Source organism: Pimephales promelas, chromosome 7 (genome assembly GCF_988280905.1).
Source record: "Pimephales promelas chromosome 7, fPimPro1.hap1.1, whole genome shotgun sequence".
NCBI classification, from domain to species: domain Eukaryota; kingdom Metazoa; phylum Chordata; class Actinopteri; order Cypriniformes; family Leuciscidae; genus Pimephales; species Pimephales promelas.
In genome coordinates, this window is record NC_142775.1 from 39,189,888 (window position 1) to 39,204,996 (window position 15,109).

At 36.2% G+C, this 15,109-nt stretch overlaps 1 protein-coding gene across 3 annotated transcripts in view; it reads right to left on the bottom strand.

Moving 5' to 3' along the window:
• The window catches only part of tanc1b (tetratricopeptide repeat, ankyrin repeat and coiled-coil containing 1b), a 169,952-nt gene that overhangs the window by 94,080 nt on the left and 60,763 nt on the right, over positions 1 to 15,109 (bottom strand). For all 3 annotated transcript variants that reach the window (XM_039683286.2, XM_039683285.2, XM_089133454.1), the window contains one exon: positions 10,773 to 10,865. In XM_039683286.2, the coding sequence (XP_039539220.2) occupies positions 10,773 to 10,865 (93 nt within the window). The remainder of the gene's footprint in view (positions 1 to 10,772; positions 10,866 to 15,109) is intronic.

The following is a 15,109-nucleotide window of genomic DNA, read 5'->3' on the forward strand; positions in this document are numbered from 1 at the left end:
GGTGTTGTAGAGAAACGAGCGGAAACATTCACTACATACAACTCTCTCAACCACTGACACTAAACACAATATCAAATGAGCTGCCATCAGAACTAAATATACAATAATTAGTAAAATAACTCTTAGTTCGGTATTTTATACTTAAAGGTTCTCTAAGCGATGCTGGGCCAAAACATTTTTTGTCACATACATCAAACGTCTCCTCACTATCGGCTAGCTGCCTGTCCCCTAAACACACTGTAAAAAAACGCGGTCTCTGTAGGCTCCACAAACGGCAACAAAAACAATCATGTCTCACCCGGACCACGAAACCTAACAAACAGTGTTCCAGCCAATCACTGGCAAGAAGTATTTGAGGGTGGGTCTGGGGGGTTAGTGCGCGTGCACATGAAGGGTGTGTGTGTGTGTGTGTGTGTGTGAAGGAGAGAGAAGCATAAGAGGGAAGTTTGAAAAATGGCCGACACACGACCAAAGAGACGTCGTTCTGAAGAACAAATTAAAAAGAAGAAGGAGTCGGATAAAGAATGTGCGAAGTTACGAATTTACATCGGTAGCAAAGCTTTTTAACGATGGCGAGAACTCCGGCGGCAGAAGGGCTTACAGTCCGACGTCAGGTTGCTCTGTTTTTGCTGGACAGGTGGGTAACGTTAAATTGTTTTTTTTCTTCTAAATTGACGCTTATGTTCGCCAAACCCACACAAGGATATAATTAGCTAGAAATGCACATTCACAATTATTTCAGGAAGGACGGAAGGGAGGGGGAGGAGATGAGATGCGGAGGAGGGAGGGTCTAGCTAGCCTCCGATTTGTTTGAAAATATTCCGAACGTCAACACCCAGGATCGCTCAGAGAACCTTTAAAGCCCTGTTTTAAAATCGTTTCTGATTAAATAGAACGGTTAAAATTGAAATTTGGACAAATGGCATCTACCTGGATCTTGAGATTTTCACAACTGCTGTCTAGGTTTGAGTGCAGACGGTCTGTAAAAGGACTGTGGGTGGTCCTGGGCGTGTCGTCCGAGACTGAGACTACACACTGAAACATATTCTAAACAACTGACACTCATAAGCCATCTTTACTTTGAAGAGCCATCCTAAAATCACACCTGGGCGTTACTGTACAGCAGAAACACATTCAGCAGAATCCTCATGCCTCTGAATTTCTTCTATAAAACATAAGATGGGATGTTGTCAAGCAAGAAAATGTCATAAAAGTAGTCCACTTGACTATTAAATTAAATTAAATCAGGTTTGGAACAACATTAGGGTGAGTGAATTCATTTTTGAGAGAACTTTTCCTTTAATACTCTCTGTTTGCTCCTGGGAACCCGCTGTAAAACTCTAGCTTTCATCAAACAGACGTATTAATACACAAACACCTTCATAAAACGGGACTATTGCTTAACATTAATAATACAGAGCACCTCATAAAACCGAGCACATGAGAGTCATGAACAAACCAAACATGTTTTATCTTCCGCAGGCCCGGGGATAAAAATAGTACATTTGTGTGGCAGAGAAAGTGTACGCGTGAGCAGGTACCAGTCGTGGCCTTGGGGAATGTGACACAGCAATGACATCACGCATGTCCACCGGCCCACAGGCGAACATAAACCAAATTTATCCACATCACACTTATAGATGTAGTACAGGGAGGACAAACAGAGCGTCCTCTTCTATACAGGAGCAAAGCTCACGTTGACATACAAAGAACCAAATGCAACTCTCTAATGGTGCGTTCACACCGGACACGAATAGCGCGTCAGGCGTGAATGATTTAAATGTTAAAGTCCCCGTGAACCGGAAGTTGCAAACGATTTTTCTCCAGTGCTGTGACGTATTTCCAAGTGAAACGGAATATTGAACAGAGGGCAGGGTTTTACTCTAGCGCTCCTCCTCTCCATCTCTCGCTCATAGCAAACTAACGGTTTGAGGGGAGTGGTTAAGCGTTTCCCCACCCAAACTGTGAAACCTACGTCATCAGAAAAAGAAACCGTTCCAGACCGGAAGTAACTTTTCAGATTTTGATTAAAGATTACTAAGGTAAAACATTTTTTTAATATATATTCACTTGCAAGGATTAATTGTTCACCAACCACAAGACTAGTAATATGCGCTAACAAAGTAAATAGGTTCAATTTTGATTTCACGGGGACTTTAAGTCAATGCAAAGACGCGTTATGCGCGTAAAAAATGTCTGCGACGCGAATGAGGTGTAGAGCGCGGCGCGAAAGATGCAAATACAACTCAATAGCGCGAATTGAACGAATGGCGCGAATAAAACGTCGGGCGCGTTAGGCGTGTTAAAGGGATACTCCAATTTTTTTGGAAATATGCTCATTTTACAACTCCCCCAGAGTTAAACTGTTGAGTTTTACCTTTTTTTGAATCCATTCAGTCGATCTCCGGTTCTGGCAGTAGCACTTTTAGCATAGCTTAGCATACATCATTGAGACCATTAGCATTTTTCAGAAAAAAATTACCAAAGTGTTTCGATATTTTTCCTATTTAAAAGTTGACTCTTCTGTTGTTACATCGTGCATTAAAACCGACGGAAAATGTAAAGTTGCGATTTTCTAGTCTGATATGACTAGGAACTATACTCTCAGTCCTGCGTAATAATCAGGAAACTTCACTGTCGTACCATAAGTGCAGCAGGCGTAATGTTATGACGCAGCGTCTTAAAATAGTCCCCAGCTTCTAACGTGACCGGGACTACGTTTATGTATTCATTGTTCACACGCACTCATCAAATATGTCTGTGATTGGCTACAAAGATCATAGCCAATAACAGACATATCCGATGATGAACACAATGGCCAATCAGAGGTGTTTTACGATTACGCTCAACAGCGCTCAAAGCGTAAAATTTTTTACATTTCAGTAGCGAACTCGGTACTATTGACAACACTAGTCCCAATGAGCCTCAACCACCCGCATGATCTCCATGACAGCCAATCAAGTCCAATCAACAACATTCTGTGCTTAATTAACGAGCTGTGAGAGGTTAGTGGTGGGTGGCAGGTATGACTATTAATTCATAACAACACGGCTCTGTTTTGTGTTTGTGTGTCTGTTTGTTCACATATCAGAGAGTAAAAACAATCTCTGAGTAAAAGCAAACTATCGAGAAGTGTGTCTCAACTGCTCTTGCTTTAGGATAACAGTGGAAAAAGTCAACAAAATATCCTGAAAAAGAATAAAATCAAATAATATAAACATTAACATAAATTGCACTGGCCCATCAACATGCAAATTGATGAACATGACATAAACCGAACAGAAAAAATATATATTTTGGATTATAAATCCTTTGAATGTCAATAGTTTCATGCTATTAGCGGGAGATAATCACTGCACTGTTAATAAGTGTTATTATATTGCTATAGTAACAAAAAATTATTACATAATTTGGCATTGTTTTCCCCTACGGTCACTGACCCATAAGAACAGACCTGCCACCTATGTATTGGTCATGAGTCATGAATAAGCATTTGAACTAGAGAAGTTTTCAATCATGTCCACATTTCAGCAAGAAAAACATTTTTAAACAGCCTTAAAACACTGAGAGATTCATAACTAATGTCTAATGTACTCACGTCTGAAGTTATTACCTAAATATGACATCATCTAAGGGCCAGTGTCAGATTTTTCAAGAAAACAAACTGCGGGAGAGGAGTTTCAATGCATCTCATGAAGCCTCAGAGGTTTGAGTTGGAGATCTCGAGAGGCAATCACAACATTTATGTCCTTCATTGGATTTTCTTGATGGTGTACCTCTCAAAGTGAATTATCTCCTCAGAAACTTTTCAGACGCAAGAGCAGAACACACAAGAGACACAAATACTGGGATGAAATTAAGTTTCTCCCACAGATATGAAGAAATCAAAGCGACCCAAACTTTCTTTCGGAAAAACATGACGAGACCGCAAGTGTAGGTCAAGATAACCTGTGAGTGTTTGTGAACGATCAAACACACTTGGCCTCGCATGAACTACAGTTCCTCATTCAGTAATAAACAAGAGGATCAGATATACTACTGTAGGTAGGTAGGTAGGTAGGTAGGTAGGTAGGTAGGTAGGTAGGTAGGTAGATAGATATAGATAGATAGATAGATAGATAGATAGATAGATAGATAGATAGATAGATAGATAGATAGATAGATAGATAGATAGATAGATAGATAGATAGACAGACAGACAGACAGACAGACAGACAGACAGACAGACAGACAGACAGACAGACAGACAGAGAGAGAGATAGATAGACAGACAGACAGACAGACAGAGAGAGATAGATAGATAGATAGATAGATAGACAGACAGACAGACAGACAGACAGACAGACAGACAGACAGACAGACAGACAGACAGATAGATAGATAGATAGATAGATAGATAGATAGATAGATAGATAGATAGATAGATAGATAGATAGATAGATAGATAGACACATGGACAGATAGATAGATAGACACATGGACAGATAGATAGATAGATGGATAGATGGATAGATGGACAGATAGATAGATAGACACATGGACAGATAGATAGATAGACACATGGACAGATAGATAGATAGATAGATAGATAGATAGATAGATAGATAGATAGATAGATAGATAGATAGATAGATAGATAGATAGATAGATAGATAGATAGATAGATAGATAGATAGATAGATAGATAGATGGATAGATGGATAGATGGATAGACACATGGACAGATAGATAGATAGACACATGGACAGATAGATAGATAGATGGATAGATGGATAGATGGACAGATAGATAGATAGACACATGGACAGACAGATAGATAGATGGATAGATGGATAGATAGATAGATAGATAGATAGATAGATAGATAGATAGATAGATAGATAGATAGATAGATAGATAGATAGATAGATAGATAGATAGATAGATAGATAGATAGATAGATAGATAGATAGATAGATAGATAGATAGATAGACAGACACATGGGCAGATAGATAAATAGACACATGGACAGATAGATAGATAGATAGATAGATAGATAGATAGATAGATAGATAGATAGATAGATAGATAGATAGATAGATAGATAGATAGATAGATAGATAGATAGATAGATAGATAGATAGATAGATAGATAGATAGATAGACACATGGACAGATAGATAGATAGACACATGGACAGATAGATAGATAGATAGATGGATAGATGGACAGATAGATAGATAGACACATGGACAGATAGATAGACAGATAGACAGATAGATAGATAGATAGATAGATAGATAGATAGATAGATAGATAGATAGATAGATAGATAGATAGATAGATAGATAGATAGATAGATAGATAGATAGATAGATAGATAGATAGATAGATAGATAGATAGATAGATAGATAGATAGATAGATAGATAGATAGATAGATAGACTCACTATTCATGTTTTTTATCACAAGTTCAGTTTCAGGGAGAGAGTAACTTGCACTGTTGGTCATAAATAATGAAAAACAGCAAAGTAATATCAGTGTCACAGGAACAAATATCTAAAAAAATAACTCATTGGAAACATGTAAATATTCTCCATCTGCAGAGATCTCCAGTTCGCCCCTGGATATACATAAAATTACTCTCTGAAATAACTTTGCAGTTTAAATATGTCACGACCGAAGGGCAAAAACCAAAACAACATCCTCACCATCATGAGAGATTTTTACAGGCCATTAAAGCCGAACAGGACGATATGGAGGAAGCAGGAGTGTGTGTGTGTGTGTTGTAGTGTCAATCTGCTGGAGTGTTTACAGACACTGATTCTACAGAATGTGTGTGTAAAAACTCTCATTAAGAGCTGAACTCTCTCTCTGTCACACACACAGCAAGATTTTTAATGAACACCTGATGAATGCAGATCTCTCTGCTTTACAGAAGGAAGTTCACAACCTACAGAAAACATGCAGATTGAGAGGAGAGAATTTTTGAGTGAGTGTTTTACACCCAAAACACACACATCACTCAATTAAGAGAATAGCGACAACTCGTTTAGATCATTATTCCCATCGTTAAACGTTAAAAAAAGTGGCTTCAGACACGACTTTAGTCCACTTGCACCACGTGCTTTAGATCGTTAAAACAGGACCCTTTGTGTTGATGTGTTAACAAATAAGTCAATGCATAATAATGCAATGCAAGAACATGTCTACCAATAATTGCTATGGCAGTGAAAGAAAATATTTCAGAGTAACAACCTATAAGTTAATCAATGCAAACAAAAAATTGCATTGATTTCACTGCAAATTAAAAAAAAAAAAACTCCATTATTCAAAGATGTTTTTTTTAATCACAGGAAAACCATCAACCACATTAGATTTGCTCTTGGCAGCATTTTTCTGACCCAACTTTTGCTGAACCGCTTTGGAGCGCTGTGATTCAGGTGACGAAGGAAACGAGTGCGTGTTAAACAAACGCCTACAACACTTTCAGTCAAAAAGCTGAAAGTCTGGCAGCAGGACAGAGTAATTAACCATCATTATGAAGTACACACATACTGGGGATAATTATGCATTATTAATGCTATTAGTGAAGCATGCTGACTAATTCCACATTTGCTTTCTTCCTACAGTTTATCTGAATGTTTGGGAGATGAGGCGTGAGAACAGGTATATACAGGAACATAGGAAGGTTGGGAAGTCTTGGGAATGCCGAGAGCTGTTTTGTGTCCCGCTGTTCTCCGAGGTGGGAAAGGGAGCCGGATATGGAGACCTGCAGGCCGTAGATCCACCGCAGACGCTATGATGCCTTTATAGTGCAACCGGCAAATTCGGAAACTTCATTATGACTTGATCTGCATTCAAGTGAGGGAAAAACTAAGACAAGTTTTTTTTTTTTTGCCAAATTACAAAATATAAGGTGTAAAACTAATCCTAAATAAAATAATAATATAACAACCTAGCGATTTCACCTGTGCATGTGTGAGAAGTAGTTAAGGTGGCGTACACATACTGTACATTGAGCTTATGAAATGTTGGAATTCTGTTGAACATTACATTAATACATTTAACCAGTCTGTGTACTTTTACAAGATTGTGTAAAGAAGGCTTTAAAATCAGAAGGTAAATAACTTACTAAATTACGATCCTCAACTGTTTTTTTAACTATAACTAAAATTTGAAATTAAAATGCATTTGAACCATCTCTAATTACTACAATTAAAATATGAAGTTAAAACATATAGACAGATCTCTACAGATATAGTAGATACTATATATAATATAGATACTACGTGAAAAACTAAAGTGCAACTTACAAATGCACGACTAAAACTTGCAAAAATTAAACTGAATGAAAATGTAATATTAATATAAAAATATTGGAGTAAGTGTATTTTGTTCAATCAAAAAGAACATTTCTATCCCTCTTCTTCTCAGGTAAACAAATAACTATAAGCAATGGTGAATTATTTAAAGGAGTAGTTCACTTTTAAAAAAACTTTTGCTGATAATTTACTCACCCCCATGTCATCCAAGATGTCCATGTCTTTCTTTCTTCAGTCGAAAAGAAATTAAGGTTTTTGATGAAAACATTCCAGGATTTTTCTCCATATAATGGACTTCAATGGGGTCCAAACAGTTCAAGGTCCAAATGAGTTTCAGTGCAAACTGCAAACTGTTCAAAGGGCTTTAAACGATTCCAGACAATGAATAAGGGTCTTATCAAGCAAAACGATCACTCATTTTATAAATAAATAACAAAGTTTACGTTTTATAAGCTCAAATGCTAGTCTTGCTCTGTTCTGTGATGCGCGTTCGTGTCTTTGAGCTTATAAAACTTAAACTTTGTTTTGTTTTTTGTTTTTTAAATGAGCGATCGTCTCTCTTGATAAGACCCTTATTCATCGTCTGGAATCGTTTAAAGCCCTTTGAACAGTTTGCACTGAAACTGTCTTTTGGACCTTGAACTGTTTGGTTCCCATTGAAGTCCATTATATGGTGAAAAATCCTGGAATGTTTTCAGCAAAAACCTTCATTTCTTTTCGACTGAAGAAAGAAAGACATGGACATCTTGGATGACATGGGGGTGAGTAAATTATCAGCAAAAGTTTTTTCAAAAGTGAACTACTCCTTTAAGCAAAATAATGGTCATTTCCCAAACACCAGGTGACCAATCACAACACACTATTCCAGCCAGCCAATCAGAGCACAGTGTGCTTTTAAGAATGAGGGGCTTCATAGAGACAGGAACTAAACAGAGCATTACTGACAGACAGGGAAGAGAGGAGCCACAACAATGGAGAATATGAGGAAAATAATGTGTAATTTTTTTAACATTCAACCATGAAAACATTCTAGTAGAGCCCAAAACCAAAATCAAGCTTTGTAAAAGTGCATAATATGGCCTTTTTAATTGACACGGCCTTAAATGGGAAAGTCATGGCTCACAAAACACCTTCCTCCACTGGTGACTATACTACGGTGGCAATCTCATGAATATGATCATTCCAACACGACTTGAAGACGATGTTAAACTGGAGCCTGGGGGAAGGTCTGGAGATGCTATATATAAAGTCTCTCAGGGTTAAAATAACGTGACAGTCCTCCATGTAAACAGTGTTGACCCTTATATGTGTCTGAAGCTACAGTAACTGGGGTGTGTCATTGAGGTATGACAGATATGCAGTAAATAAACCAGGTTATTTTGGTCCTACTTCAACAACCTGAACAAACCTGAGTACTATTAAGCATTTCAGCATTTTAAATACTAACCAACACAAAGAGCATGTAAAGAATATTTTCTAAAGAAGAAAAGTAGTATGAAGGGGCCTAAGCTCTTAAAAATGCTGGGTTGTTTCAACCCAAATTTGGGTCAAATATGTCATTTCAAATTTTACCCCATCTTCAACTTTCACTTTAATTTTTACCCAACATTTGGGTTTGTCCATAGTTGACCCAAATTTGGGTTGAAACAACCCAGCATTTTTTAGAGTGTATGAATTCTACAAAACAGAAAACATGGACAGAATAGAATTCAGTAATAAGAATTTGCTGAAGAACACGGAATGTCACGGAATTTAGTCAAATTTTGGATGAATTAATCAAAACTATCGTCAGATACTCAAAGACACTCCAAGGTCATCACTACAACCCAACAAAATAAAAGTTTGGTTTAACGACATTATGCAGAAATATACTACTACTGTGCACCAGAATGTAGATGTACTTCTAAAAAGTAATAATAACAATGCCGTTTATTAAAATAATATTTTTAAGGGATATCACACATTTTTTTCCTGTAAACATCTGTTGTGCAGCACTTTGTTTGCCAAACAATTAAAGGAATTGTTCACATTTTATTTGATTACATTAAGTTTTTTTTTTTTGTAATTTAGTGTTTAAAGTTTTATGCATAAATTTGATCACCACCGTTCTTAATAATACATTTCATTAGAATCCAAAAATTGTAAAATCATATTTGAATCCATTTTTTAGACATCCCTTTTGATTATAAAACTAAACCATTAAAACAGAACTCAGAAAAATTCAAGTAAAAATTCAAATTCAAAATTCAATGGGGCCCTAAGTATGCAAAATGAGCTTGATTTATTTAATCTAATATTTCCAGTGTGAACCGAAAGTAACATAAACCACAATTCTCCTTTTTTTAAAGACTTTTTTCCTTAATAACTTATTTAAAAATGCCAATTTTCGCCAAATTACAACTAGACGTCGCCGATCACTAAATTAAACTTAATGTTGAAAGACATCAATGTTAATCTACAGCACCATGGTAAAATAAATCCTATTTTATACACTATTTTAGTAGCATCAGCATCAGCTGTCCACTGCCTAGTCATCCATCTCTGACGCCCTGCAGTGCGGACACCTTCTGATGACATCATGTGACCAGTGCGATACAGTGGTGTGCCACAGACAGCTGGCATTCGACTGGCGCCACCCTGTTGCACACAGTTGTTTGGAAAGCTCTGATGTCTCACATGCTCCTCTGACCAACACAATCCTGTGTCCAGTGATATGAAGCTAAAGATACACACACAGACAACACTGCCAACTCTATTCCAGCCCAGCACAGAAACTGCACTACATCCAACTGACTACACACTTGCATACACACACAATTCACACACAGTTACTGTTATATACTGTATAGTCAGTGTGCTTATTCTGCACATACACGCATATGCAATTATCTAAATTCAAAATGCATGAAGCAAATATAATAATGCATGCTGCTTTGATTACATGCATAAGGTACAAACATGAAACTTCCACAGAAAACAACAACAAATTACATATCAGAGGTCTTTGTACCATTAAAAAAAGCTTACAACCTCCTCCTCATTATAAACAAAGCATTTATTTAATCAAGCTCCAGAAACAGCTTGTTTTGATCTTGCAGGATCTGTGATGTCACCAGGGCAAATACATTTGCATATGCCCGCCTACAGAGCAAGACATCGATGAATAGTTAGTTATACATCTTCACACCATGACCAGCGCTCAGTGGCGTTCAGTCGCTTAACGGCTCACATTTGCCTACACTGGAAGTGAGCGTCGTGCCAAAAGCAAACAGAAGTCATTATAATCACTGATGCTGTCTACACTGATACAGTATACAGATACAAACTCAATAAATCCTGAAATCCTGACATCATCAACAATCTTCTCCTCTAACCAATAAAGACTTGATTCTGACAGCAAGCACACACACACACACACACACATATCTGAAAAGAATAGAGCGTGTCGAGCATGTTTCGTCACTCACCAGTCGTACCGTCGGGCTCCTTCCTCAACGACGACATGAGCGCATCTCCAGGAACACGAGGACCCTCCACATACTTGGGCTTTCTAACGGGTCCTTTAAAGCAGAAAGAGAGAGAAATATATAATCAATCTGAGACAGAAGGGAGGTCCAGCGTCTGACTTCTGTGACTCCGGCTGCCCGTGCCAGCTGCATCTACAATCTCAACAGCTCTGGGAATGTAAACTACAGCAGGAAACCAGCACGATTTAACTCTTAGGAGACGGGTGTGAGATCTCTGTGAGATACTGTGTGTTGCTCCCACCAAATCTGCTTCTCCATCTACTCATGCTTGCACGTATTCTTAAAAAAGAGCCTCAGTCTCTCTTTAAAGATTTGCTTTCCCAAACAATTTTATTCCTGCGATTTAAAGCTTACTTCACAGCATCTTTACTCCAGTCTTCAGTCTATAGCAAGCCGTTTTTACTTTTATTCATTTCCAGGATATGAATTCTTGATATCAACAATTGTATTTTCCCCATAGGCTGCCATTCAAAACCAATTGTTGATATCAAGAATTGATTTCTTACTAGTTGAAATTCCAGAAATACAATTATTACTAGTAAAAACCTTTATTTTTGATATCAAGAATTAAAATTATCAAGAAATAAAATAATTATTATCAAGAAATGTTTATTCTTGACATCAGCAGTTGAATTGTTACTAGTAACAATGTTCATTTTTGATATCAATAATTCAATTTTTACTAGTGACAATGTTAATTTCTGATATCATGAATGTGATTTTTACTAGTGAGCAAGCCATTTTAGATATTTGAAATAATATTGATATCAGAAATACATTTTCACATACCAAAACTGAAAATTTTGACAATTTAATTATTGATATCAGGAACTCACATTTTTACTAGTAACAATGTGATTATTGATAATTTGATATCAAAAAAATATATTTCTACTAGTAAAAAATGGCAGTCTATGGAGAAATTTTTACTAGTGTAAATACAATTACAGATATCAAAAAAATTTAATTGTTGATATCAAAACATGTAATTGTTGATATCAAGAATTCATATCCTGGAAATGAATAAAAGCTAAAACGGCTAGCCATATTCAGTGTCACATGATCCTTGATCCTTGCTTGATTTGCTGCTCAAGAAACATTTCTTACTAATATCAATGTTGAAAACATCTTCATATTTTTGTATAAACCGTGCTACATTTTTTTCCAGGATTCTTTGATGAATAGAAAGTTGAAAACGTTTGAATGGTAGTGTACAAGGTCAGTTAATACACTAGTTGCCAAGGTGGTACTAATGTGGATTAAGCAAACATGCAGCGGTTTGGACCAAAATAATGTGTTAAAAATCAGCTTCAGGTTTGAGATGAAAGTCGAAGCTCTTCACATCTGACACAAAGAGCGCTGAAGGTCATGCGATCCTAAAGGGGCAAATTCCTCTTTGTTGAGCATCTAAAAGAGAAATCCTGCTCGACCTCCATAAAGCTTGTAGGTTTACACGTTCCTCTATTTATCATGGAAAACCCTGCTGAGATCAAAGACCCTGGCGGTCCGTGTACGATCTGACCAAATAAAGTCATGGAGTAAAGAGCAGCCGCTGGCGACGGGAGCCCTTAAATCTCAACAGAGATTCACCAGTTATAGAGATTCACCTGCATGACTTTGACCTCCAGGAAGCAAACACAGCGATCAGAGATGACAAATGAAACAGCCATGTGTGTAAAGACAGCCATAAATCAGAGCTAGATGGCCTGATGATATAAAGTGAATGTGTTAAAATCAAGATGAAATCATAATTGACTCTATTAATGTTCTTCATGTGCACTGCCGCACTTATTGTGAACAATATGATACGATGAGAACAATCATAATCTTTGTGAAACATCTTCTCTTTTGGATGACCTCACAAATCGCTCATTTAAAATTGACATTTAAGCATTTTGCAGATGCTTTTATTCAAAGCGACTATTAAAGGTACACATTTACATTCTTATCGGTTCTTGCTTTTCCCTGCATCGAACCCATGACCTTGGTGTTGCAAGCGCCAACGCTCTACTAATTGAGCTACAGGAAAGCGTTTTGTTGAAAATATAGTATCGGCAGTTATAATGGCCGATAAATGAATATTTCAAAAATAATGATGAAAAAACGGATGAAACACGCTTGAACCATGTCATGAGTGTTGGACTTGTATAGTTTGTCCACCAGAGGGCACTCTACACCGTTCCTGTTGGCAACACTCGTGTATAACGCGCCACACGTCCGTTATTTTTTCAGAACTTTAATATATTTTGATGTTCCTGAAGTTTTGTTGCATGTTTCTGAAAAAATAAATAAATAAATAAATATGGGCCGATCGGAATATCAGATTTTAAAACCAACAAATATTTGTATCGTATCGGCCTTCAAAATCCTTTATCGGTCGGGCTCTAGTTGAAAATAACTAGTTTTGTTTGTCAAAATGAACTAAAACTAAAACACATAAATACATAAATCATAAAAAAAGTATAAACAAATGCATAGGTAAATAAATAAACCAAAATAAGTGTGACTTAAGTGTCAAACTTCATTTTTGAGGTTGCATTAATGGAGAACGTACTGTACTTTAAAAACTAAAATATTTAAACCAACTAAGAGTGTTATTTAATATCAATAATATCCCTTCATATTTGAAAATAATCTAAGGGAAGCTGTACTCTTCTGTATCCAGTGACTTTTATCATTTAAACAAACAAACATCTTTTGGGTAAATGATCCCTGTAGCCCTCAAACCGTACTCACTTTATAGCCCTTAATCCTGTAACTGTGGACAAATGTGGTCACAGAGGACTCAGGTGTGATCCTAATTTTTATTTATTATTAATTTTATATCACCGTCTTCGATAAAGTTTTGTCTATCCATTGATGGTGTTTGTTTTTATTTTGGGGGTAAATTTGAATTTATTTACTTCAAAAAGTACCCTATTTTCTATGTAAATTATGCTTATTTTTATGTTTTATTTTTTTTTTTAATTTTGTAACTAAAATAATAAAATTTATAAATAATAATATTAATAAATTATTATTTATTAATAATAATAATACAAATTTAAATACCATTCCAATAAGTTCTTAAAGCTAAAACCTAAAGATGAAGTGGCTTTGCTGTCACCTGGTGTCTTATTTTGGCTTATTTTAGGATGCTCTACATTACAGTTTTTCCCATTCATTTCTATGGGTGCCCATTTTTGACCCAAATACAAGATACGGATTCAAGGTTAACACACACACTTCTTCAGCTCTCATGGTGATTTACACTGCCATCTATGGACACCTGCATTGTAATGCAAACATTTCACAGTTTGTTTCTTTTGGAATAAACAATAAGTTTTTCATCCATATGATATGCATGTAAACAAAAACCAGCCTATTTAACTCGCTGTCAGTGGCTCAGTTTATCAGTGGGACTCGTATGCTCTCTGTTTTTCTTCACTGTAAAAAAATATTTTCAAGATTTGTTATCACAACATATTTTCTTTTGTCAAATCAACTTTATAATAATTTATTTAGTTGAGATAACTTATTATTTTGAGTTTCTGATGATTAAATTAATCCCCCTGTATTAACTCACTTTTTCCAGTTCAATCAACATAAAATTTTAAGGCAACCCAGGTTACTTACTTTTTTAAGTTAAACCATCAATATTTTTTTACAGTGTTCAAACTATCACTGACATTTTGATATTTTCTTTCATCTAGCTAAGAAACAAGAAACTTCTGTCATCTTTTCCCAAACCTGTATGAATAGTTTTTATTATGGACGCAAAATAAGACATTTTAAAGTCCAACTTTGGACCCCCATGACTTGTGTCGTATGAACAAACAAACACCTTTTGGGTAAAAAGGTCTAACACAAATAAAAACAGAGTAAGAAAACATATTGAGAATAGAGATATCAAAGCACAGGTTTTATTTTATATTTGATTACTTCTACAAATTTCTTTGAATGTTTACTTGAATACTTGATTCCAGAAAAAATGTGTCGTTTTAACTTTTGCTGTTGAATTAAAAATGCCACTGCTATAAACTAATTCACCTGGATATTGTCATATTCCCCTGTCAAGACCAAATATAAATGAACACACTTTCCCTGAACGCCCCCTCATGTATTTCCTTCATATATAATTCTCGTCCGAGTTTGGGCTTCGGGGAAAAGAGAATAAATCCACACACACACACATCTGTGATTAAAATGCATGAGTCTCATCTCTCTGGTGGAGATCAGAAACAGGTATTAACTCAGTCTGAGGTCCAACGGCAGATCTGAGATGCATGCAAATACAG